General features: G+C 41.9%; 1 protein-coding gene across 3 annotated transcripts in view; it reads left to right on the top strand.

Annotated features, from left to right (window-relative positions):
* C14H3orf67 (chromosome 14 C3orf67 homolog) overlaps positions 1 to 22622 on the top strand; it is a 243624-nt gene that overhangs the window by 70770 nt on the left and 150232 nt on the right. For all 3 annotated transcript variants that reach the window (XM_029468705.1, XM_021181991.2, XM_029468706.1), the window contains one exon: positions 15629 to 15743. In XM_029468705.1, the coding sequence (XP_029324565.1) occupies positions 15629 to 15743 (115 nt within the window). The remainder of the gene's footprint in view (positions 1 to 15628; positions 15744 to 22622) is intronic.

Raw genomic sequence — 22622 nt, 5'->3', positions numbered from 1 at the left:
TAGTTTCTTAGGACTGTGCTCAGATGCTACCACAAACAAGATTAGTTAAAACAATAGCAACATAGGTTTCAGAAACTAACCCCGCCCTCCCTGCCCAAAGAAAAGATATTGGGAGGATGGGTTTCCTCTGAACAGCCTGGGGACTACATTTACAAAATCGCAATTTATGACAGTCTTACGCAGTATTAACTTAATTTCAGTGGTGTATAAAAACCGATTCTGTTCTCTGCTCCTCCTTTGTGCTATTATTATACAAATTACTTCCTTGTATTCTGTAATCCTAAATGCGGGCTTGTAATTACCATTTTATGCTTTTCTTTTTTCTATATAAGAAAAATTTGGTTTTGGTTTGTTTTTGTTTTTGAAGCAGTCTCGTTGTGTGACCCAGGCTGGCCTGGAAGTTACTGTAAAGCCCAAGTTGCCCTTCAAGTCTGGATCTTCCCACCTCATCCTCATGAGGCTGCAGCCACCACACCCAGTGGCTTCTGTTCTTAAGTAAGACATGGAGGGGGAAAGTTACAGCAAATATATTTGCACCACTTTTCGTGTTTTTTCCATTTTCTGACATGCTGTAACTAGTTTACATGCATGGGAGTTCCTGGGCACTGCCCTTTTGTATAAGCTGGAAGGACTACTGTCTTGCTTGTTCTCACTGTGGTCACACCTATCAAGGCAGCCTGAGGAGAGAAAGGTTGCTCTTGGCTTGAAGTGTGAAGGACAGTTTTTCATGATGGAGGATTTGCAAAGGAGCACAAGGAGGCAGCAGGTCACGCTGTCCAAAGGCAGAAGGCAGAGCACATGAAGCCCACAGCCCAGCTTCCTCTCCCCTTTCTAGTCAGAGTGTGATCCCAGCTGGCAAGGTGCCCATCAGATTCAGGGGGAGTCTTCCCACCTCAGTTAACCTAACATAGAAAGCCCCTCACAGACTTCCCTGAGCCTCACAGCCTTGATGGTTCTAAACCTCCCCAAGTCGGCAACCAACCCCATCCCAGATGCTTCCACTATTTGTTCAAGGTGAGCTTGCTAGGAACAAACTCACACAACTTGTGTTTATGTTAGAATATCTTAGTTCCTTTTCCACTTCTAAATGATGGGTCGGCTAATTCGTAATACTGGGTTGATAGAGTTTCTCTTTAAATATCTTCCTCCCACTTCTGCTGCCACTGGCTTCTGGTGAGAAATCAGCTATTAGTCCTCGTGCAGCTCCTTTCTGCAGAGTGAGCTATTTCCCTCCTGCTACTGCTGGTATGGTCTCTGGCTTTGTCTGGCTCTCCATGGTGGGGTTATATGCCTTTTAGGTGTTGCTTGTTTTTAGCTCATTATATGTCGAGTTTCCAAGCTTCTTGCATGTAAAGTTGTTAACACTTCAATCACATGGTTGAGTTTTAGCTGTTACTTCTACACATAGTGTTTCTTCCCAGTGTTTTTCCTCTGTCCCTGTTCTCACTGGTATCTGATGGTTTCATATCCCATTTGTCTCTGCAGCCATGTGTGTTTTCTCCATGATGTTGAAGGTAGGTAAACCCTACTGGGAGAAAGAAAGAAGTCTGTACTGTGACCACCTCAAACAGACAGATGAACTGTGACAAAGCCCAACATATATTCATGATAAAGACTCCAAAACTTAAGATAAGGGAAGGATAGAGGAAGGACTTTGTATATCATACTTAATAGTGAAAGACCAAATGCTCCCTTCCATGCCTTATCTTGCTATCAACTTGACATACTTGGGAAGAAGTAACCTCAGCTGAAGAATTGCCTCCATCAGACTGTGCTATAGGTGTTGGGGAGGTAAGGGAGGCGGCACTTTCTTTACTGCAGAGGTGTAGGAGGGCCCAGGTCACTGTGGACTCTACCATCAACACAGGTGAACCTGGTCTGTCTAAGAAAGGTAGCTAAATGGGAGCCTGAGAGCAAGTAAGCAGCATTCCTCCATGCTTTGTGCTTAAGCCCCTGCCTTAGATTCTTGCCTCAGCTTCCTTTGATGGAAACAGAAAAAAGGAGAAAAGAAGGAACAAAGGCTACATCATGTTCCAGCAAAGCATACAAGGCAGAATTGTTTCTCTTTTCTAAAAAGGGCAAAGAGTGCTCAGTGAGTTTAAACTTCAAGAGAAGGTATACAGAGAAAACTAACAAAATAAAAGTCCTCTTGGTAAATGTACAGAATTGGAAGGACCAGATAAAGACAAAACCATTTTGTACTTGCCTTGAAATTTCATTCCGTAGCCATATTACTCCAGACTTAAACAAGACACTATGTATTTTGTCGTGTCATTTTGCAATCTCACTTATTTCTGTATGCTTAGGCCTCAAATGTGCATTAAAGTTAGTAATTTTTAGATCATAATAAGGAAAAAAATCATAGTCATCACCACCACTTTGGCTTCAAGAACAAATGATGCTGATAAAGGATTCAGTCTTCTGAAGTGTGGCATCAGTTCCATAAGCTCATCCTGGCCTGAAGCCAACATCCCCAAATGGCGGGAAGACTTACACAAAGAGAAGGAAAGTGCAAAGATGGCTGAATAGACAGGACCTCCACCCCTCCTGGAAGGTGGCTGCCATCCACTCAAATTCCTACTGAGCCTGCCAGGGTGAAAAAACTGTCAATCAAAGATGATGATATAAAAATGAACTGAAGATTGAATTGAAAAGTAATTCTCTTTTCAAGTGGTTTGCAAATCTAGCCGTTAAGTTAGAATGAATGTGGCTAATGACCATAGCTGTGAGAGCTATGTACCTGCTGATCACTGGAATATTATTGCACATTAGCTTGAGTTTTCTGTCGTCTCCCCATTTATCTCCCCAACGTGGTCTCATTACCTTTTCTGCTGTGCCGCTGACCCTTAGCTATGAGTGCTTGCTTGAGGTTGTCGCAGCGGTTTAACTTACATGTAGTTTTTCAATGCATCTTTAGGGACAAGAGGGGCAATGCCTCCGTTTCTTTTTTCTCTTTTTTGTTGGGTCCCAGGAGGCTTTAAGTGGTGGAAATCAAGCCTGTATTACAAGTAAAGAGCTGCTTTATAAGCAGCCTTCCTTACAGCAACTAAATTGCCCCCAAAAAAGCTTACTCGCATAATGAAGCTTTGAAGTAGTCACACATAGGCATTTATATTCTTTCTCTCATGAATGACTAATTTTATTTTTTTTAAAGTAGCAACTCAGCTTGCTTTCAGAACCATTTAAGCTTAGCACATGATTTTGTTTTCCTCCAAAACCAACGACTCTTGATTATGAGATGGGGAAGGTTTGCATATTGATTTTTGCAGACAGTGGCTAAGCTCCTGTCACATTGAGAGGCCTAGTCCTTAGCTGGACACGAGATCTTATGGAGATTCTCTCCAATGTCAGAGCCACAGTGGCTAGGTCTAAGAGATCTGTTTTGTGTAGAGTGAACCCTAGCCTCTGTGTGGGGATGCTCATGCTGGGATGGAGCCTCCCAGCTCAGTAAGTCACCTCTCTTGGTACTCCTACAGAATGCATGGAAAGATCTACTGTGGTAGAGAAATAACTCTTTCTTTGTGTTTCCAGACAGTTCTATAGAATACTCTATCTGGACTGCCCTTTCCTGTAGATGTGTATGTGTGTGATTCCTGCCTTCAGCTCTGTCCAGTACCATCTTCTGCGAGATGCCTTACTAACTGACAGATATTTTCCATTCATGTCACTCTCTGTTGTCTGTTTTTCATAGCACTTGTTAGGGGATGGATGACACACTCTATAATTGTTTTTATTTCTTACTCTTTCCCCTGTTAGAACACATGCTTTATACATCTGCCCGATGCTTGTCATTGAGGAAGCACTCAGTAAATAGAAGAGCAAACATATAATCTTGGTAGGGTTTTAAAAGAGGAAGCTCACCAAGTAAATTCAGTTAGATTAATTAAAACTCCCGAATCATCTGTGTAATGACCTTGATAACCAGGTATAGCACTCAGGCACATACAGGAAACACACCGACATGGAAGCCTGTGGTGACATCTACACTAATTTTTTAACCATAAATTTACTGCAGCGGGATCCAAGAGTCTATGATTTACAATCCAAGGATTTACAGTCCATGACTCACACTTTTCATTATGGAAGATGGGATTGGTCACTGATAGAGAACTTTGTAGATATGAATGATCCACTTAAACCTAATTATTAGAAAACTTAAAACCCCCAATCCACAGAGCTTATTAAATAACCTACAGAGAAGCAACTCAGTGAAGGTTAGGCCTTGGGAGATTTTCTTTGTCTGGCCACTGCAGGCATCTTTCACATATTCTCTAATGCAGTCCCAACACCTCTCTTATAAATTCTTACCACCATCTACATTTTAAAAGTGAAGAAATTAAAGTATGGGGATTAACTGATTTCCCACAGTTGTTAAAATAACACATGGTAAAGCAGGATTTGAAGCCAGAAAATCTTGCTTCAAAATGATTAAAAAGAACAAGTATGCAATATTTCTGTGTGTGTATTGTGTATGTGCAAATAAGTACATGTGTGTATATATCTACATGTATACATGTGTGTAGAGGCCAGAGATTGATGGTGCATGTCTTCTTCAGTCATTTTTTATCTCATATTTTGAGATAAGATCTCATGGAACCTAGACTGGCTGACCAGCAAGCTCCAGAGATATGCTGATCTCTTCTATTCCCACTTTGCGCTAGGATTATAGACACATGACCATACCTTCTGTGGATCCAGAGTCGTGTCGTGTGTTCCTCCAGCAAGCACATTAGTGACTAAGCCTTCCCATCCCCCAGTGTGACATATTTCTGATACAGTTAGTTGGCAGTAGCTAGTGTGAACTCATAACTGAAAACTAACATGTACAAACTAACTCAAGCCAGTATTGATGACTGAATTGTCTTTCCCCAAAATTGAAGAAGTCTGTCCATCTTATTCTTGAACACTGGGAACTTGACAAATCACTGAGCCCTAAGGACAGATATCTCTGAGGAAGTTAAAGTTAGTGCTTTCTCTAAACTCTAGGATAATGCCAAATTCTATAATCCTATTTAAATTCAATAAAAACATGACTGTCAGATGATAAAACTGAAATGCGTAGAACTGCATGTTACTCACTTACAAAAATACAAAATTTCCATCCTTTTATGGCCTATAAAATTGCACATGTACTGATCGAAAAATAGTAATAGAAGTAAAAAGTACACTGTAGTAAGTAAAAAAGAGATGTGCTTGTTTTTAATCTGGAAATCTGGGATGTCGTCTAGAAGGACATGGCATTTCAAAACAAATTCTGATGAATGATTATAATTCACGTTGGCAAAACAAAGAGCAAAGGGAATTTCTCTGAGAAGTGAAGCTGCTGAGGAATGGTGGATGGTGCCATATCATCTGGACTTGCCTCTGCAAAGCAGCTACAGGAATGGTAGACTTTGTTGCAAGCTTGCTTAGGCTGGTTACAGCTGGATGCCAAGGTCCCTGGAAGTGTCCCTTCAACTTTGGGGGCTAGAAAATCTGGCTATGTGCTCCTTCTTCCATTCATTAAAGAAGTGCATCCTGTGGGTCTGATGAATGTGTCTCCAGAGGCCATGGTGGAACAATGTTGGCATTGATAATACTTCTTACCTGTCTCAGAGGCTCTGATAGAATAGTGTTAGCACTGGCAATGTCTTCTTCCACTGAGATTCCCTCCTTGGCTTTTAATCTCCTGATTCCCTTAGTCCTGATTAATGGCATCACTTCTCAAGACATTCATACACTTTCCTATCTCATATTCTACACTTGGGGGTGTGCTTCTGAAAGAGTGTGCATAACACAGCCAGGTTTATGAGAATAGCCCAAAAGATTGGTGTGTCAAAGACTCATAAGGTGTCTTAGTTAGGGTTTTACTGCTGTGAACAGACACCAGGACCAAGGCAAGTCTTATAAAAAGCAACATTTAATTGGGCTGGCTTACAGGTTCAGAGGTTCAGTCCATTATCATCAAGGTGGGAGCATGGCAGTATCCAGGCAGGCCTGGTGCAGAAGGAGCTGAGAGTTCTATGTCTTCATCCAAATGCTGCTAGTGGAAGACCGACTTCCAGGCAACTAGGGTGAGGATCTTATACCCACACCCACAGTGACACACCCATACCAACCAGGCCACACCTATTCCAACAAGGCCACACCTTCAGATGGTGCCACTCCCTNGTCCAGTGATATACAAACTATCACATAAGGGTACTAGACTTCAGCCAATGTTTACTTATAAGTTGAAGGATGTAAGTGCTAAGACAGAAGAATGTAGTCACTGCTACAACTTTCTAGTCCTTTCTAAATGTACTTTGTTCAGATTTAAAAAAGGAAGTCTCCACACAGTACCCCCAGGAGCATCTCTCATCAAAGAGAGATGTCTGGGCATTTATTTATTTGTGCTTAGGTTATATTTTTCAGAAAGTCTATGGATCCTTTGTTTATGGTAAGTGGTTCTAGACAGATCAGAGCACACTATACAGAAGCACTTCATTAGGGTTTTCCCTGTGGTAAGTACAGTGTGCTTGTCAGAAGGTCAATAGCTTTGACCTGGTCTCTCTTGTTTTCTAGAATTCTATAACAGTGAAGGGAAATGAGTACCCACCTGCTGCCTTCTCCCTTCCTCATAAGCACTCAGACTTTCAAAAGCACAGATCCACGTGTCCTGGTCAGTTTTCTGTCACAAGACACAAGCTAGAGTTGTTTGGGAAAAGGGATCTTTAATTGAGCAAATGCCCCACACACTTGTCCTCTGGATGAGTTTCTTAATGGCTGATGTGGATGAGTGGGCCAGCCCATTGTGGGTGCTGCCGCCTCTGGGCAGATGGTTAATGGAATATATAAGAAAGCAGGCTGAGCAAGCCATGAAGAGCAAGAGAATAAACAGCATTCATCTCTGGCCTCTGTTCCACTTCCTGCCTCCTGGTTCCTGCCCTGACTTCCTTCATGTTGGACGGTGATAGGGAATTGTAAGCTAATAAGCCCTTTTTCTTCCAGCATTGCTTTTGGTCATGGTGTTTGATCAGAGCAATAGGAACTCTAAGGCACCAAGCAACTGCTCTTCTTTGGAATTGTCAAATCGACTCGTAAATAGTTTAGCCTTATTCCTCTTGTCTTACCTTTTTAGGCTTTAGAATTCCAGGCTCTGTAGCAAACACATAAGTGGATGCTCACAGTCAGCTATTGGATGGATCACAGGGCCCCCAATGGTGGAGCTAGAGAAAGTACCCAAGGAGCTAAAGGGATCTGCAACCCTATAGGTATAACAACAATATGAACTAACCAGTACCCGGAGCTCTTGACTCTAGCTGCATATGTATCAAAAGATGGGAAAGAGAGGCNGCAACCCTATAGGTATAACAACAATATGAACTAACCAGTACCCGGAGCTCTTGACTCTAGCTGCATATGTATCAAAAGATGGGAAAGAGAGGCCCATTGGACTTGCAAACTTTATGTGCCCCAGTACAGGGGAACGCCAGGGCCAAAAAGTGGGAGTGGGTGGGTAGGGGAGTGGGGGGGAGGGTATGGTGGACTTTTGGGATAGCATTGGAAATGTAAATGAGGAAAATACCTAATTTTAAAAAAGGGGGAAAAAAGAAAATAATGTAGGATAAAAAAGAAAAACCAAAAAAAAAAAAATAATAATAAAAATAAAGCTTTCTTTGATATCATAAAAAAAAAACTTCCAGGCTCTGACACGTGCTAGCTGTGAGACCCTAATCAGATTTTCAGTGTCTCTGAGCCCCTCACTAGTGGTAAGCAGGGAACCCTGAACCTCATTTCATAGGACTATTGGGAGGAGTACATGAACAGCTTCGTAGAAATGATTGGCAGGTTGTGGCACATGATAGGAATCTCCATGTTTCTCTTCTGGCACCATTCATTCCTGTTTATAACTGTAGACCTAGAAATTCTCACACCCATGTAATAATGAAACAAAATGAAATAAAAAGGCAAGACCAAAGCATCTTTATACACTGATGACATGATCATGTAGTAAATCCTCAGGGATACACAGAATAGCAGCTGGACACACAAATCAACGCAGCAATGTCTACTAACAAGGCCTGCATACCAAATCAATTGATCTCTCTATACCAGCAGCAAATGGACACAATATTAAATTACAGATATTTCCAATTGTGTAAGAAGTACCAAGTACCCAAAATTTCTTTTCAAAAAGATATACATAAGTTATAAAATGCAAACTACAAACAATATGAGAAAAATTAGACAAGGTCTAATTAATGCAGATAGATGTATTTCTTATGACTAGATTGGAAAACTCAATATTGTTTTTCCAAAATCAACCTTTAGATTCAATTTAATATAACCAATTAACTAACTTTAAATATGGTAACTAGACAGACAGGAATTCCTAAAAGTTAGAAGTTGTGCTAATCAAAAGTAGGTACAGAAACAAAGAAAAGATGAAACAAGCCTTAAATAAACCAAAGACTTACAGTTAATCTGTAATAATCAAAAGCATATGTTATTGGCCTAGAAAAAAAGTGAACACTAAAAAAAATGTTGATTAAGGAATGGTCTAAAAATAGATCCACATATATGTTTGTGTGATGTCATAGGAGTGTGACTTTTCCTCTAGCATTCCCTGTATTAGTAGCATAACTCCTCTCTCACCCTAGTGTTTTGAGAGATAGTATGGACCTAAAAGGTAGGGTCTTGTGGGAGGAGCTTAGTCATTGTAAGTGATGCTTTCAAAAGGATTAAGGTTGTTTTCATGGGACTTTGAGTTTTTGCAAGTGTGAGTTGCTCAAAGAGTGAGTCATAATCTGTTCTGTCTTCCTCCCTCAAAATGCAGTCTTCCTTCTGATAGTGTGATGTGACCACCATCTGCCATGGGACTCTTACCACAACTGAGCTGATACAGATACCATGCCTTTGAACTCCCATAATTAGTGTAAGCTAATGGCCTCATTTAAAATAAAGATACATAACTTTGATTTAAAATAAACTTACCCAGTTTCAAGGATTCCAAGACAGCAATAGGAAACAGAGTAGAGCAATATGGTCAGTTTATTTTCAACAAAGGACCATGGGTTCTCCATGAGGAAAGAAATTGAAGAAATGTTAATGGGACAACTGAAAAAAAAAGAAAGAAAATAATCTCTGCATCACATACAACACAGAGCAACTAATTTGGGATAGTTCTTAGAGTAAATGCAAAGTAGTGAGCCTTGAAAGATCTCAAACGAAACAGAAAGGTGTGCTTTCAAGTTTATACTAGACAAGTTTTGGGCTTTTTTAATGTGGAAAATAAAAGTATATAATTATAGACAGGAGTCCCTAAAAGTTAGAAGTTATGCTGACTATTATAGCTCTTTGGAGCCTGATATGGCTGTTTCCTGAGAGGCTCTGCCAGTGTCTGACAAATACAGAGATGGATGTTCTCAGCCAACCATCGGACTGAGCACAGGGTCCCCAGTGTAGGAGCTAGAGAAAGGACCCAAGGAGCTGAAGGGGTTTGCAGCGCCATAGGAGGAACAACAATATAAACCAGCCAGTACACCCAGAGCTCCCAGGGACTAAAGCATCAACCAAAGAATACAGATGGAGGGATCCATGGCTCCAGCTGCATATGTAGCAGAGGATGGCCTACTCGGTCACCAATGGGAGGAGAGGCCCTTGGTCCTGTGAAGGTTTGATGTCCCAGTATAGAGGAAGGCCAGGACAGGGAAGCAGGAGTGGGTGGGTTGCTGGGCAGTGGTGGGGAGATGGGATAGGCGATTTTCAGATGGGAAACCAGGAAAGGGGATAACATTTGAAATGTAAATAAAGAAAATATCTAAGAAAAAAAAGAAGTTGTGCTGATGAAAAGCAGGTACAGAAACAAATGCAAAGAGCAGACATGTCTTCACGTGTGATACTTCAGATGATCTTCCAGGCAAAGTTGTACTTCAAAGATACCAATGAGAAGTAAAAATGAAGGGTCTGGGCTGTGGCAGAGTGACAAGAGTGCCTGCTTAGCATGCACCAGATCCTGGGTTAATCCCCAGTGCACCCGTGCGCGCGAGGGGTGTGTGTGTGTGTGTGTGTGTGTGTGTGTATATCTGTGTGTCTGTGTGTGTCTGTGTGTCTGTGTCTGTGTTTGTGTGTCTATGTATCTGTGTGTCGGTGTGTGGGGTTATTGTGATATATTACATATATATATGTGTATATATATATTATACAGATTATTGTGCATATGTTTGAGAACTTTAATAATTGCATAAGGGCAGAGTGGGGCTAGAACAGCTCAGTTGGGAAAGTGCTTGCCACATAAATATGAGGACCTGAGTTAGATCTCCAGTGCCCAGAGAAAAGCCAGTTGAGGTGGTATGCACTTGTAATACCAACACAGATGAAGCAGACAGTGAGTATCAGTGATGTCTGAAAGTCAGCCAGCACATGGTAATCAGTGCACCCTGTATCCCACGAGAGACTCTATCTCATAAACCAAGGTAGACAGCTGAGAAAAACACCCAGGGTTGACCTCTGGCCTCTACATGCATGTACACACACACACACACACACACATACACACACAAATGTTCAATATCATTAGTCACAGGGTATTCAAATAAAATCAAAGTAAGTGTTTCCCATCGAAGCTGGCTGAAATGTTAAGTTCTAGTGACCTCAGAAAGATGAAAATGTGGAAACCCTGCACTAACTTTGAAGAGATGTTTCTGTCAGCTGAGTGAATCAGTGATCCCATTGCTATTTATGTACCAAGGAGACATGAGTTCTTGCTCACCAGAAGGTACCACAGGCATGTCCAAAAGGCTTGAGTTATTAAAACTCAAAACTGTTGATGCCAAGTAGCCTTGCTTTCTGTTGCTTCTGTTATTGCCCTTGCCTTTCGCCATCTGGTTGTCTCTGGTGTTAGCTGGTCTCGCTGTCTCTGAATGTGGCTTGTCCCTCCTGCAATACTCGTGGGAGACCAGCTTTCTTCGGGAGGAATTTAGGTATGGAGAACTGTGGTACAGGGTCAGCTCCGGGATGAAGACAGAAACCAGGAGGATCCTGTCTCCAGCTGATCTTTGGTTCCTGTGTCCTGATGGCTCTGGGAAGGTCCCTCTTGGGCCAAGAATTTGAAAAGATGTGGTGATCTTACCTGCACTTCACAGGCTTGTCTGCACTCCTTGGAAGCTAGCTCTCTTCAGGCACTATTTGGGTATGGAGTTCTGTAGCAGAGGATCGGCTCCAGGCACAGACAGAAATCGAAGGCTCCTGTTCCAGGCCACTCCTCGGTTCCTGTGTCCTGAGGATTCTGGGTAGGTTCCTGAAGCTGGAAGCAACCCAGATGTCCCTCAATAGAGGAATGGATACAGAAAATGTAGTACATTTACACAATAGAATACTACTCAGCTATTAAAAACAATGACTTCATGAAATTCGCAGGCAAATAGATGGAATTTGAGAATATCATCCTGAGTGAGGTGACTCAGTCACAAAGGAACAAACACAGTATGTACTCACTGATAAGTGGATATTAGCCCAAAAGTTCGGAATACCCAAGATTCAATTCATAGACCATATGAAGCCTAAGAAGAAGGAAGACCAAAATGTGGGTGATTCGGTGTTTTTTAGAAAGGTGAACAAAATATTCACAGGAGGAGATATGGAGACAAAGTGTGGAACAGAGACTGAAGGAAAGACTATCCAGAGACTGCCCCACCATGGGATCCATATCATATACTGCCACCAAACCTAGATGCTGTTGTGGATGCTGGGAAGTGCTTGCTGATGGGAGCCTGATATGGCTGTTACCTGAGAGACTCTGCTAGAGCCTGACAAATACTGAGGAGGAAGCTTGCAGGCAACCATTGGACTGAGTTTGGGGTCCCTGATGGAGGAATTAAAGAAGGGACTGAAGGAGTTGAGGGGGTTTGTAGCCCCATGGAGGGAGCAACAGTGTCAACAGGCTGGGCCCCCCAGAGCTCCTGGGGACTGGACCACCAACCCGAGAATACACATGGAGTGACTCATGGCACTAGCCACATATGTGGCAGAAGATGGCCTTGTTGGATATCAGTGAGAAAAGAGGCCCTCAGACCTGAGGATGTTTAATGCTACAGTGTAGGGAAATGCCAGGGCAGGAAGATGGGAGTGGGTGGGTGAGGGAGCACCCTCATAGAGGCAGGGGGAGGAGGGATGGGATGGGGGGGGTCCAAAGGGGAGACCTGGAAATGGGAAAACATTTGAAATGTAAATAAGGAAAATTTCCAAGAAAAAAAATGAGGAAAAAAAAAGATAAGGGAGAGTGCTAGGGAATGACTTTGTTTCTATAAAGAATAAAATTTTATTCACAGGGTGTTCCCTGTAGAAATACAAAAATAAAAACAAAAAATAAATAAATAACAAATAAATAAATGACTCAAAACTGGAACCCACTCAAATACTCATCCATAGGAAAATAGATAACCTGTCTGATTCCTAAACTGAACTCAGCAATTTGAATGACCTATTGCAATGAGGATGCAATTTAAAATCTTTATATTAAGTGAAAGAATCAAATGCAAAAGAGTCTGTTGTGCACAGTCCAGCCTGTAAGAAGAGGCCAGCAGACGGAGCTCATCTAGGACGGAGACCATAGGAAGCAGGCCTAACCCCCCAACGGCCGAGGAGTGTCTCAGAGACCAAGGGCGGACTTCTAGAGTAATGGCTATAATTTCTTTGGAGGGGTAATTAAATTAATTTGTACACTTACCAAAAGACACTGAAATTTGTGTCTGGGTGGCACAAATGTTACCCTAAGAAGGAAGTAATGGTCAGTGGTCAAGAGTACTTGCTGCTCTTGCAGAGAAACAAAGTTTGATTGCCAGCCCTCATGCCAGCCAGTTCACAGTGGCCTCTAACTGCAGCCCCAGCAGATCCAGTGCCCTTTTCTGCCTCTGTGAATACTTCACTCGGGTGCACACACACAGCACACAATAAATCAAATAATGACAATAAAAATGAAACATGACACCATAACTACTTCATGACGACTTAGAGTGAAGGGTAGGGTGTAGCTCCTATCATACTCCACGCTTTGACCAGGCTTCTAAGCTCCTTACCGTGCCACAATGGCCGTGTGATTGGCTCTTGCCTAAGCCATCTACTTCCTGTTCCTCCTTTACCTCTCCAGTCTGAACCACACACTTGCTACTGTCTGAAGCAGGGAATTTCTCATTATCTAATTTAGAATCTTTTATTTTCTTCATTCCATTTTTGATAACTTTCATTTGTTTGGTTTTTTTTCTCTTTCGACATCTCCACTTGCCTTTTCCACCAGCAAAGAAGTTCCAAGAGACTGGACACTTTGTCCTTCTAAGCTTTGTGACCCTGGTGTGTCCCCTAGCATGTCACCTGGCTCAGCAGTTATTGAATGTATCAATAAGTACATGAATACTAATGCCATCTCATTTGCCAGTGTTGGGACTGAATGCTGCTGTTTGGACTGCAATCCTTAATCCAAATTGTAGACAATTTCAGTGTTTCTTCACCACAAGCAGAGCAGACCTTTAACCTGGATCACATAAGGTTGGAGCTAACATGGCACCTCCTTTTGCTCCTTTTCCTTTGCAGTCTTTGGGGTCCCCATCTCCTCCCCAGGTGCAGCTTACCAGAGATGGTACTGCAAAGCATCCCTGATGATCACGTTTAATCTAGTCATACTTGTTCCTCACATCTATTCTCTTCCTGTTGCCGACAGAATAACATACAGACTGTTTGAGGGAGGATATATAATTTAATTCAGTGATTTCAAAATGTCCTTCTACCACGGTAGAAGGTACATCATGGTGGCCCAAGAAGCAGAGGCTGCCAGAGTCCTGCTGGACTCCACCTTTGCCTGTGGTCTTCTCAACCTTAGCTGCAGCCCACATTCAGAGGCACTTCTCCCTTCTCAGTTGGGCCTCTCTAGAAATGTCGTCACTTAAAACTAGAGCCTGCCTGTGTATATTAACTTACAGCTAGAGCCTGCCTGTGTATATTAACTTACAGCTAGAGCCTGCCTGTGTATACTAAGTGAACTTGAACTTGCGCTGAGGTTGGTCTTCCACTGCTGGACACCATTAGAAAGGCGTTTATGCTCACATGGTGCTTTTCTCTCTAAAACACATATGTTTCTGTACCACTACAAGATGTAACACAAAAGTAACGTTTAAAAGGATGATATGGAAGTTCGAATATATTTATTCAGGTCAGTTGTATACAGTTGAAGTGAAGGAGAGGCCACAACCTTGATGTGAAAGACCATGTGAAACACTTGCGTTAATGCAGTTGAAGTTTAATCCTTAGCTCAGATAAGACCTTGGGAAGCTTTCTAACTTTTTAAGTTAAATGATGTTATCCTTTAATGAAAGAGGAATGGACTTGGGGAGGAGGTGTCTAGAGTGTACTCTAAAATCATCTCATGTTATATTTAATGCTAGATATCTTTCCACATGATATAGGGACTACTTTATAGGTAATAATGAGATTATAGGTATTTTATAGAAACTAATGAGATTAGTAATGCAGAGATAGGGAGGAGGAGGCATAGAATAACTATAGAGTGGACTATACTGGGTGTGTGTTTGTTTGTTGCTTTGCTTTGGGGTTTTCTTTTGTTTGAGACAGGGTCTCATTATATAGCTCTGGTTTGGTTGGACTCACCATGTAGATCATGTTAGCATCAAACTCACAGACATCCTCCCATGTATTTAAAAATAGTTATACTATAAATATTAACAATTACTTAAATGAAATGTCACCTTGAGAAATTAATCATTATTGAAGAGTGGGTGTGTAAGACATCCATAGAGAAGTTGCTAACATGGGGGTAGCCCTGTATTTTCAGGTAACAGAAAAGGTTTTAAGAAAGCATTGATTTGACGGCACAGCAGCCCAGGATGGTGTGTGGATTCTCAGCCTGGCGTGTTACCTCTGAGACATAAAGGAAGCAGAACATAAAAATGAGCCTCTATCAGCCTGAAGCAACCTATCCTTTGTGATCATGGCTGTGGTCTAAATCTATTATAGATGTTCAGATTTGGTGTCCTTGTTGTCACTGTGGGGTGACCTGAATAGTGAGCAGTCAACTTGTGTATTAAAATTCCAGGTGGAAGATATGTGCTTAGGAAGTGAAACTGACACTTGGTGCTTCATGTCTGTCTCTTTGCAGACTAAGAGCCTATGGAAAATGACAGGTGCACTTTTAGGGAAAGAAACTCATAATGTTTTCCTATTTAGTAGGTGACAGTATGTCCCAAGATAACACACGCTTAAGGGGCTGGAACAAGCATGGTTATTAAAGGCTAACGGTTCCCAGTTCATACAAATTGAATTTTTTCATAAGCTGGGGGACTGTGGAAATCTAGAGTAGAGTGATGAAATAAATTAGCATATTAAGTGAATTTATACATGCAGGCCTGTGAGCATTTTGAATTTAAGGAAGAAATTTTATTACTTGTTGAAAGAAAATGACAATTCTTCAGTTCTGTGTTTGAACTCCATGTTAGAAAAAGCCTATTTGATAAATTATATCATTGTGATGATTATCCAAAGAAATGTATTTTAAAATTCATCTCTCTCTCTCTCTCTCCCCCCCTCTCTCTCTCTCTCTCTCTCTCTCTCTNNNTCTCTCTCTCTCTCTCTCTCTCCCCCCCCCTCTCTCTCTCCCCAGGATTACTGATTTAGGAAACATCAAAAGAAGATTGTATTTATCAACAGTCCATAAGGAAGTGTCTTCAACACCTCTTCATGCAAAAATCCCACTCTTCATGATCAAGCGTAAAATTGTAAGTATTGCATGAATGTTCCCTAAAAGAGGATTAAATTTAATTCCCAAGATACTCATTATGGGCCTTCTCTGTGAATAAGGCCTGTTGTTACGTACCATGATTCAATTAAAACAGAATAAAATACACATCTTTTCTTCTTGCCCCTTGACATCCCCTAGGTAAAAGAATATTATTCAAATGTAATGTCATCAAAGCTGTAAAGGAGGCACACTAGAGAGAGATGCCACCAACTCTGTAAAAGCAAAAGAAATGATTTGTTGGCTAGCCGCAGGCTTCATGCAGGGGACCCCATTTGTGTGGCACTGGGGGACAGGCACTCAGGGAGAACAGGTACCCAGCACCCTAAGCAAAGGGATGACACGGACAGAAGCTCAGATGCTGGAAGTAGTGAATCTCTCAGGAACACAGATGAGTCATCACTGTGATGTAGTTAAACAGCTGAAGAAGCGGAGTACAGCAGCCTCACACTGCTGAAAGACTTGGCCTGCTGAGTGACTTCAGAAAGGACTGCTTGGCAGACTAGTGTTTCTTAAACTTCAGTCAGACTGGGTTTTCTTTAATAGCGCTGCTGTCAGAACCATGTTTGTGTACCATCTGTTCTAGAATATGCTTCATTCTTTGCTTTAAATTGTCCTTTATTTTTTGCTTTATTAAAAAAACTTTATGTAAGTTTTATAAATGGAAAACTTTATATAATCTTCCAAAAAAAATACAAATAGGGCTGTGGAGATGGCTCAGTGGATAATGTGCTCACTGCTTAAGCATGAAGACTGGACTTCGGCAGGAGTAGCAGCCACTTGGAATCCCAACAGGCAGGAGGCAGAAGAAGGGGGAGGAGGTCTCAGGGGCCAGCTGGCTAGCAAGACTGGGCAGAATCTGTAAGCTTCAAGTTAAGCAAGTGACTGTACCTTGATAAATAAAGTGCAAAAGCAGTCAAGAAAGGCAACCAGTACCAACTTCACACACATGCACCTACACCTGCATTAGCCACTGTCATGAAGAAGAGAAACTTACTACAGTGTGGAGAGATGTGGATGCAGGTGAGGGATGCGGAGCCTGCCTTGTGTGCAGTGGTTTCTGAGTCTCATCCCTACCACCACAAAACACACACACACACAAAGGCTTTTGAACTAGAAATGGGAAAATATTCTGTGGTTTATAGAAATGTTTCTGGTAGTGAGGTCTGGAGCCATCTGAATGGGTCAAAAATGAAAACGATGTGGCCATTTGCTGTAAATCAGGATTCATGAGGACTGGGTGGCAGCAGTGAAAGAGTGGATATGAAGCAACGGGTGATCCCTGTGTCTAAATGAACTGACCGCTCCTGCACACAGCATACCAGAGGTGTGGTGCCTGCTGCGACAGTAGAAAGAACTAGGGTTGAGACATTTGCTATGTTTTGAAATGTGTGTGTGTGTGTGTGTGTTTATATGATTTAAAATATATATGTAATGGAAATAGGTTGTGAGACCAAAAACCGTGCTAGGAAGTTTGGTAAGGTAGAGCAAGTCGAGATCCAGAGACTTGGTGGGCACACACCTGAGGCTTAGGCTACTCCCAGCTCCCTGCCAGACTCCTGACTTAGAACACATGCCATGCTTTGCACATAAAAGAGACATGACCACAGGCCACATAGGCTCAAGACAGGTCTCCATGCTAATGAGGTACCTAGAGGCTCAGAGGTCTTAGCCAATAAGCTTCCCTTCCTAGACATTCCTCCCTGTAAAAATTATTTATTCTTGGGCCCACCCTGAGAAGTGGGGTATGGTTTACATATCTACTTCTGTCATAACAATAAATGCCTTAAAACCATGGACTGTCTCTTTTCATCGAGATCAGCCATGGATAGTCATGGAGAAGGCCTTTGCCTACAGAGCCTCAGCCTAATCTCTCATAGAAGGCCTCTCTGTGCTCCCAGCTACATACTCAGCGATTCCGTGACTCCCAGTGGTGCTTAGATGTCCAAGGGTTTGAGAACCCTACAGTCCCAGCCTTGTTTCCGCAGGCCTGAGGACACCTGGGCCAGCTCCAGCCTCCCCAGTCTTAGACTGAGCTTCCCCATCCCCAGAGTGGTGTCCCAATGCTTCCCTATAGCCCACACCCACCCTAGCAGCGGGGTGAGGGTGGAGGTTGCGTGGGGGAGGGGATAAGTGCAGTCAAACTCCCCAAGCCTTACCCTGTGACAGAGCAGACTTGGGACTCACAACCCTACAATATGTCATCCCTAGATATATGTACATATGAACAAAGCTAAATGGACCCAATAGATTATGTGTGTATTCATATATAATTTCCCTAATTTATATATAATTCATATTTAATTATGCACATATCCTAATTAATATTTATATATGTGCATGTATGTATAGAGGTAACAATGGGAATTAAAGAAGAGACCATCACAGATTTCCGAGAGGGATACAGCATTTGGGAAATACGTAGGGAATTAGTGTTGCACATTCAGTGTTCATGTATAAAATTATTAAAACTTAATAAACATAATAATTGCTAGTCTTAAAAAGTCCCATGTTCATTTCCTCATCTATAAAAGCAGATAATATGACATATATAAAGCATCTGTAGAAGAGTGTCTGGAGTGTAGTGAGCCAGCCCTGCAGAAGACCACAGCTGCTACATGCGCTTCCAGTGCTCCTTGTTGTAAAGCCCATGGGATCATTGTCATTGGGCTCTCAGCCCTGTGACGGCCATACTCTGCCCATCCTTCACTCACATGTTTACCTGAGTTTTATTTCATGGTCCTGTTTACCTGCCTGCCTTCTCCATCAGACCATGAGCATGTCCTTACTGAGATTTTAGCCCTAATTCCTGTCAGTATGTGGTGCACAGTAAGTACTCAAATGTTGGCAAATCTTAATGTGCCTCCTGGGAAAATACTGAGTGTTTTGTAGCCAAATCATAGAGGCTTTGTAATGTGCTTGGTGACTACACAGGTGTCCAGGAGTATTGCAACAAATGTAAGAACTTGCTCTTATTTCTCTCGTTTTCCTCCCAATTCTACAATGATGAAGCAGAAGGTTAACATGCTGTATTCCCACTGAGTCTCACTGAACTAAACCTGAGTTGTGCTTTAAGGACAGTTTTTATCCCAAGTAGCATAGAAGCTAAGCACAGCCCTCCCATCCAACACACCATCCCCGAAGCACCACTACCTGTAGTGAGAATTTTGGTTTCTGTAAACAAACCACTTATGTTATGTGAGTATATTTTTGTTTTTATCACAGGTCTGGGATAAGAGACTGTTTCATAGCTGGTGACTAGGATTTGCTCCATGTTCTAGCAGGGGCATGATTTTGCCAGCCACGCATAGTTTTGATTCTGGAGAGGGTATAAATGGGAGAGACCGGGGAGGGTGTGGAGGTGGCTGCCCCTGCCTCTGCTGGTTTCTTCTGTTGATTTCCTGGATTGCTGGTTTGCTATTGATGGACTGATGGGTGTTCTGATAATGAAGATTGGACTTGCCTCTAGGATGCAGCTTCCTTCTGCTGAGCAGCAGGAAGTCGTCTACAGAGGTCTATGCCTCCTTTTCCCTTTAACGATCTTTCTTTCCTACCTAGTGTTGAAGAGTTAGAAGGGATTAGGTGGAATAAGGGTTGGATGGGTGGTAGATATAAACCCAATATAATAGCTAAAACAAAACAAAAGAACAAACAAACAAACAAACACCTGCCCACTGTTTGTATGATATTTGCCAAGGGTTACTTTTAGTTTTCATTGTTGTTGGTTGGTTGGTTGGTAATTTTTGTTTTGTTTTTATTTTTTGCCAGATCATTCACTTTTTTCTATCCACTATCATTTGTAGCTATCTTGATACAACCTAATTGGGCATTCTAAAAGCATTTCAGCTAACATTTAAAAGTTGGAAGATCTCATCAAATTTCTGACTTCTGACCCCAATAGACATCTCAGATTTCCTAATCTAAGCCCACTGCATTTCTAAAGGAGCTGAGTGCCTGAGTCCTCCCAGTTGTTAAGGAGCACTAAGAGGCCTCCACTTTACTCTGCTGTCTGCTCCGGACTTCTAGGAGTTGAGTAAGGTACAGCTGTGATTCAGAATAGAATTGCTGGATTGTTCACCTCTCCTTTGCTCTGTAGCTAAATCCTTTAGATACCAACAGTCAATAAAATTAAATTCTTATAGCCATACTGATCTGAATATTTATATATAGGTCATTTTTTGTTTCAATTATCTTTAAATGCTAACCTTCCAAATTTATTTTCCATACTATTCTTAATTATAAAGATTCACTTTAACCTTTAAGTTACAGCAATTTGTATTTTTAACTTGAGTTCTCAGTGGCAAGAACAATTTTAAAAATTAAAAACTGTTACAGTAAACACTGGAAGCACACACTTAGTCATGATTCACTGGAATCCATTTCATTTCTTCTTTACCTTAAGTTCAGTTAGTTGCTGATGGTGTCAGATGTACACGCGCTATAATGTCTAATAACGTAACTGTTTGAGTGGGATGTTCAGTTATGAGATGTTCTTCAGGATGAATCACTCACTGGAGATAGAACCAAGCAGTATGGTAAACCACCATGCCAATTCTTGAGCAGTCTTCGTGACTCAGACACCTAGTGTTTCTCATTTAAATGGCTAAGATACCCTGTGAATTAAATTCTAGTGTCATCTGTTATAGATTTTAATACAAGCTACAGGTCTAGTATAGCACCCAAAACTGCTCAAAGACCATCTTGCCTCATTTTCTCAAACATCAAGTTTCGCATTGAGCCAACTTTGGATTTTTTAACAATATTTAATTTCTTTAGTACCACTGAATGAGAAGGGAATGAAAGAGGCAGGAATACTCAGATACAAGGTTATCTAAGATTCATCAACTAGTCTCTTAAAATCTTTATAACTTAGTCTCCACTATAGTATTTATGGCATTTATTTAAGGGTTCATAACTGTTTTATCTCGTCTACATGGTGTCAGTCTTTAAATATTCATTTATCTCTCTTTTTTCCTGTCAGGCTAACATAGGTGCTGCATTTATTTGAGAGCATGTCCCCTGATGACCTCGGGGGGTTGAGGACGTACCTCCATTCCGAAGGCAGTTTAGAAACATAGGAATTGTTTTTGTATTTCTTTCTCTTTTTGCCCTTTTTTTATTAAATATTTTCTTTGTTTACATTTCAAATGCTATCCCGAAAGTCCCCTATACCCTCCCCCCGACCTGCTCCCCAACCCACCCACACCTGCTTCTTGGCCCTGGCATTCCGCCGTACTGGGGCATAGGATCTTCACAAGACCAAGGGCCTCTCCTCCCACTGATGGCCGACTAGGCCATCCTCTGCTACATATGCAGCTAGAGACACAACTCTGGGAGTTACTGGTTACTTCATATTGTTGCTCCTCCTGTAGGGTTGCTGAACCCTTTAGCTCCTTGGGTACTTTCTCTAGCTCCTTCATTAGGGGCCCTGTGTTCCATCCAATAGATGACTGTGAACATCCACTCCTGTATTTGGAGGCATTGGCATAGCCTCACAAGAGAGAGCTATGTCAGGGTCCTGTCAGCAAAATCTTTCTGGCATAAGCAATAGTGTCTGGGTTTGGTGGTTATATATGTGATGGATCCCCAGTGGGACAGTCTCTGGATGGTCCTTCCTTCTGTAAAAGCTCCCAACTTTAGTTTCATGTTGGCTACTGCTTTGCTGTATATTGTTTTTATTGTGTTTAGGTAAGGGCCTTGAATTCCTGATCTTTCCAAGACTTTTATCATGAATGGGTGTTGGATTTTGTCAAATGCTTTTTCAGCATCTAACGAGATGATCATGTGGTTTTTGTCTTTGAGTTTGTTTATATAGTGGATTACGTTGATGGAAATCCGTATATTAAACCAGAACAGATGTTGCATTCCATTCACCAGTGATCCCAAGATCCTGGGTGAGCTAGGGCCCACTGACTTCACACCCAAGATGGTGTGGGGGAATGAACCCCAGCCACAGGTTGGGCAGGTGTCCTTTGTCCCTGTTCCTGCTAGCACAAATGCCTTTGATTTTTTTGGAACAGATGTTGTGTTTCACTCACCAGTGATATTAAGATCCAGGGTGTGCTAGGATGCCTGCAGCGTGAAGAGTCCTCTGGGGACTTTGGGACCCTCTACTGAGTTTGTGCCCAAGATGGCGCAGGGCTGGCACCGGCTGGAATTGACAGATGGACTTTAAGGCTAGCCTATACCTAAAGCATGGACACAAGCAGGATGCAGTTGGGAGTGAAGTGTGGGTCTTGGCCCTGGTTACAAGCATCCAGATCCTGGCTCTGTTGTGTTTTGACTGAAGACCCTTATGCCAAGTCTGTGCATTTCTCAGCACCTCAGTTTTCCTGTCAGTTAAGCAGGATCAGTGGTGGAACTTGCTCAGTATTGTTGCTTGAGCTAAATGAGTTTGTCTTAGCAATACCAAGCTCATAGTAAATGCTCACTTATTAGGTTAAAAAACAAAATCTGCTGTTTTCTCCAGACATGAACCCATTAACTTGTGCTATTGAAAATGAATATCTGCATGGTTTATTTTAATTAATAAATAGTAATTTACTAAATACATGTGAATCCAAAAATAAATATGGTCTTTCTTTTTGTTTTTTGTTTGTTTGGTTTTTTTAGATATTTTCTTTATTTACATTTCAAATGTTATCCCCTTTCCTAATTTCCCCCTCCAAAAATCCCCTATCCCCTCCCCCCTCCCCCTGCTCCCCAACCCACCCACTCCCATTCCTGGTCCTGGCATTCCCCTATACTGGGGCATAGAACCTTCACAGGACCAAGGGCCTCTCTTCCCATTGATGACTGATTAGGCCATCCTCTGCTACATATACAGTTAGAGCCATAAGTTCCACCATGTGTTTTCTTT

Source organism: Mus caroli, chromosome 14, assembly GCF_900094665.2.
Source record: "Mus caroli chromosome 14, CAROLI_EIJ_v1.1, whole genome shotgun sequence".
Classification (NCBI taxonomy): domain Eukaryota; kingdom Metazoa; phylum Chordata; class Mammalia; order Rodentia; family Muridae; genus Mus; species Mus caroli.
The sequence above is the reverse complement of the archived record's forward strand: the minus strand, read 5'-3'. Positions and strand labels throughout refer to the sequence as shown.